Source organism: Opisthorchis viverrini (genome assembly GCF_000715545.1).
Source record: "Opisthorchis viverrini unplaced genomic scaffold opera_v5_268, whole genome shotgun sequence".
Classification (NCBI taxonomy): domain Eukaryota; kingdom Metazoa; phylum Platyhelminthes; class Trematoda; order Opisthorchiida; family Opisthorchiidae; genus Opisthorchis; species Opisthorchis viverrini.
In genome coordinates, this window is record NW_008751926.1 from 114,914 (window position 1) to 119,429 (window position 4,516).

The 4,516-nt window shown below is 47.2% G+C and overlaps 1 protein-coding gene across 1 annotated transcript; it reads right to left on the bottom strand.

Moving 5' to 3' along the window:
• Window positions 1-228: 228 nt before the first annotated feature.
• T265_09323 (hypothetical protein) lies at window positions 229-3,203 on the bottom strand (the record flags this gene model as incomplete). The annotated part of the gene is made up of 5 exons (XM_009175356.1): window positions 229-427; window positions 1,802-1,834; window positions 1,876-2,009; window positions 2,051-2,323; window positions 2,970-3,203. The coding sequence occupies 5 exons, from the start codon at window positions 3,201-3,203 to the stop codon at window positions 229-231; spliced, it is 873 nt and encodes a 290-aa protein (XP_009173620.1).
• Between the last annotated feature and the right edge of the window lie 1,313 nt (window positions 3,204-4,516).

Consider the following 4,516-nt stretch of genomic DNA (forward strand, 5'->3'; position numbering starts at 1 on the left):
ATCGACTTACATCGTCTCCTACAAACTCTGAAAATACAGCGTTTCACATTGTACCCACATGATGAGTTTCAATAATGTTGAACAACCTCATGTGGTTGCTTTCGTCTTATCTTTGGGGGACACCAAAATCGCCTTCTCGTGTGAGACTTTCCTTAAAAGCGAATGACTGTAAGCATAGCAACCATGCCCAAGGTAAGCTTAACTAAGGCTAGTTCAAGTGCACGAGGCCTAAGTGGATGTAACACAACGTTCAGCTGCAGAATCCTTCCAGTGTCTAACTACCAAGTCACCAGAGGGAAGCATGAGGGTCGGGATACTGCCAATTGGCCCAAGCCTAGACAGGGGAAGCCGAGAGGCAGAGGTCGGGTTCGAACCACGAACCTTCCGGTCAGTTAATTCGCGCATCAACCCCTTGGGCCCTCTCGCCCTAGTAAGTGGATGTAAAGGGATAAACTAAGGACAAACCTCGCTTCAGAAGGGTTTGGCGGCTCGCTATGCGTCGGGTGATGTTCATACAAGAGTGTTGTCAAGGAAAAACGAAACATGAGGTGCATAACACCCATATCGGACCTAAGCCTACTCACTGACTGAGCAATTAAAGTGATGCTGGTCTTTCCAAGTGTCCTATTTTCTAAGCGGCTGCTTTGATGTGAAATTCAGTTAACACAGAAGCGGGCTATCACTCGCTGGCATGACAGGTTGTTCGATAGCAATGAGGGGAAAATGACCAGACTTGAAACTAACTTACGGGCAGTCAATGCTGATGAAATGTAAAACACCCCTACTTCGAAGCTCTTCTCCCGAATCCAAGATACTGTGCACTGAATGAGTTCGTAATACAATAAAGCGACAGTCCACATCGACTCTACTTCAGAAGTGGGTTATTCAAAGTTTTATCCCGACCCCGAGTCCTGTTACAACACTTCGTGAACGTCCCGGTTGAGCTGTGTTCACTCATGCATGACCACACTCCATACCATGTTTTGTACCAAACTACGGACATAGAATAACGGAAACAAGAGCTCAGCGACAAAAGTGGAATGTCGAGTTTCAGTACCGAAGCACTAAATGCTGCAGTTACTGCTCGAACATTGCCTCAGGGATCGTAACCACATTATCCTGCGCAACTAGGTGATCTTCTCGGGATAAACTTGGATTCCGCTTGAGCTGTATACATATTAACAGCTCTGCTAAGCATAAGCTTCCTAGTAGTAAGCGGCTCACTTTAGATAACATAATAAACTAAAACATGGGGATTAGCATTGAAAAACAATCATCATCATCATCATCAACATCGACAGCATGACACCGATGCTTCACTGCCGTACAACCATGGTTTGTTTGAAAGCAAAAGGTTGAATCCATGATCTTACGAGAAGCGAGAACCTGGGTTGTATTGTATAAACAAAGTGTGGAAGGAATCAGGGGATAAATGAGACACATGAAGGACAGGGAGTTTCTATCGCACAATGCATTCACAGATGTAGTTTCCGCTTCACGGAATCGGCACATGCAAAGTCCGATGCAGTTAAAAAACTGGTAAAAATGATGCGTGGTGCTTTTGACAGACCTGGGTGTTGTCTGCCACTGATAACGACGATGATTGCTAGAACTTGAAATAGGTGGATGCGTAAATGTAAGCAACTGCGGAAACCAGCGTACGACGCGATAGATACCGAATACATGAAACAACAAGGTGAAAATGTGTGAATTTGCCGGCAAACTGTCCAGAAAGTAGTGTATGACAGGATAATCCCAAAACATTGCGAGTTCATCGGTCGTTCATGTGAAGTCAACGTACTTTCGATTCACCTTGACGAAATCTTCCAGTTTCCTAAAAAGGAAGATATTAGGAAGAGAATATTGGCTGCCTACCAATGCTTATCCTTGATCCAGCCTAAGTTATCTGCAATCAGGTGCAGGTTTTGACATCCTGCACATCGAATAATCACAATTCCCTTCTGGTAAGCATGTTTAGAGAAGTGTTTACAGGACCGGTGGTTACATTTCTGTGGAGAAGTATCAGGAGATCTGCAAGTGAGAAGCTCACTTTACACGTAAATTCTATGTACATCTTCCCTCGGATTGTGTTATCCAAATCTGAGGAATCAGCATTGTCGGGGTGAACGGCGACAACATTTCCTGTTGGCGTGGCGCTACATAGTGTCCTATGATTTGGGTTGCATGAAAGGGACGAAGGATAGGTTCGGGCAGACGTGAAGGCTGACGAAGACTGTGGGACGATAAGAGATCTGCGGGCGATGCTAATCACATGCTTGACAAGCATGGGCCTACTGAGCAACGACCAAATCGATCGAGAAGCCTGGAAAGTAGCGAATAGGCATCGTTACATAAAAAATTAAAAACTGGCTCGCTCTTCGGCAGAGTAACGCAGGAAAGCGACCAACGGATGGATTAGCGCGCATGATTCACCCAAGCCAGTGACAATGAAAATATGGTGCGGAAGGGAATCACCACGACAACAAGTAAATTACACCGTCAAGGATGGCATGAATGAAGGCGGAAAAGTGTGCTCTCACTAACGAATTTTTGGATTAAGCCTCCGATACGGGTAGCCAAGTGGAGTATGCATTATCATTTTGATTGTTGTGGACTGTCGTTTCGATGACCCGAGTTTGATCTCCACAGAGGCGGCTTCAAATTAGCTTCCGGCACCTTCCTGACACGCTAAAGATGATATTTCCATCCGGATTGGGAAGGCCGGAGCAGCTTTTGTGGACCTGCACGTGGGCGTGACATCTGTTTAACCATCAAGGGTCGAGTTAACAATGCTGCGGTGCGCTCCATATTGCTATAGAGATCAGAAACCTGGCCGCTGCAAGCCGAGGACGTAAGAAGACTTTCAATGTTTGACCATTGATGTCTTCGGAGCATTGCTCGAATCTGGTGGGAACACCGGATCAGCAATGCTGAAGTTCATCGAATGGTATTGGGGAGAGATAACTCACCCTCGATAGATGAACTGAGCACAGTGCATAGGTTGCGCTGGCTTGGCCACGTGCTGCGTATGCCAGTCGACCGACTTCCTCGAAGGGCTCTTTTCGCACAACCACGTGAAGGGTGGAAGAGCCAGAGGCTGTCGGCCAATGACTTGGCAGCAAAGTATAAAAGCCATTACCAGCAAACTCAGCTGAGCTGGTCATTGACGTCTTTCTAGATAAGGACCCCGAGAAGGGCCACATCAATGGTTAGAGACATTGTCAGACAGGGCCCAGTCGCGCCCTAAATGGCGCTCGTGCATCCAAGCTATTGCCTTCAATGCATAGCTCCCTTCCCAATCACCAACTTAACAGTCCACCTACAGTGCTGTATCTACGCACTAATTCATCAGCTCCCGCCTCCAATGCTCAGCTGCCTACCTCCCCGAATTATCGGTGAACGAAACGGAGACAGCTACAACCACTGCACAGGTACGCGGTTATTACAGCTGACAATGATGATAAGCTATACAGCGTTCCAGAAATGAAGACATAAAAGGATACATTCTTAACCGCTAACTCTGAATCACCCCAGAAATTCAACTGACAGTCCTAGGTTTTGCCATCAGGGTCACACGTGAGAAGTACAGGTGGGCTCCGGACGGTGAACTTTGAAATACGATAGGAGACGAAAGATGATATAAGTAAGTGCGCCCGCTGCTGCGACCAAAAATGTAACCGTGTGATCTAATAGGCTGTCATATAATCATCATCGACAGCATGATATCAGTGTTCAACACCGATGATTCACTACCGTAGCACGAGGGCTGGGATAGTGCCAGGGCGCCCAAGTGTTCAACATGATTCACTACCGTAGCACGAGGGCTGGGATAGTGCCAGGGCGCCCACACCTAGACAGAAGGATGATTGGGGTCCTCAATCAACGCCTTTGGTTCCAAAGCCTAACCGCAAGGCAGCGCTGTTTGGCGGGGAAATGCACATCCATTACCATTTCTACGGATCAAGTCGTCACATGTTCCAACCCCCAACCTGGAGGACCAGGAGACTGTGTTCATCCGACCTCTAGCCATTGATCAACCTGGTATGAGAGACCCCACGAGTGTCGCGGGGACACCCCCCAGTATAGCTCAATGGACCGCTGAGGTGCGCTAATTTTCACGCCACGGTTAGGTCCAGTCTCACGTCAGTATTTAGTTCTTTTCTCTAATTGCAGAAAATCATTGTCCAGCGATAGTTTAATCACGTTTGTCGCCAGTTGTCCATCTCGCGGCCAGTGCAGCCTAAATGGGTTTCCGCCGTCTTCCTCGGCACAGGTGGTTGTTTATTTTTCTTTGCTGCGACGGTCAAGAGACCCCTTCAAAACATTTTATGCACGGAACCCGGTTTTTGGATGCTGGGAGGTGGTACAAAAGTGCTGATATCGCTGATGTACGGAGATTCCTCTGTTAAGAAAATTAACAACTAGTGTTTCGATTCTGTTTTTGGCAGTTGAACAGGCTTCCCACTTTGACTGCCAGAACCAGCAAACCACCAGCGTGACGTGATTGCCAAGTCAT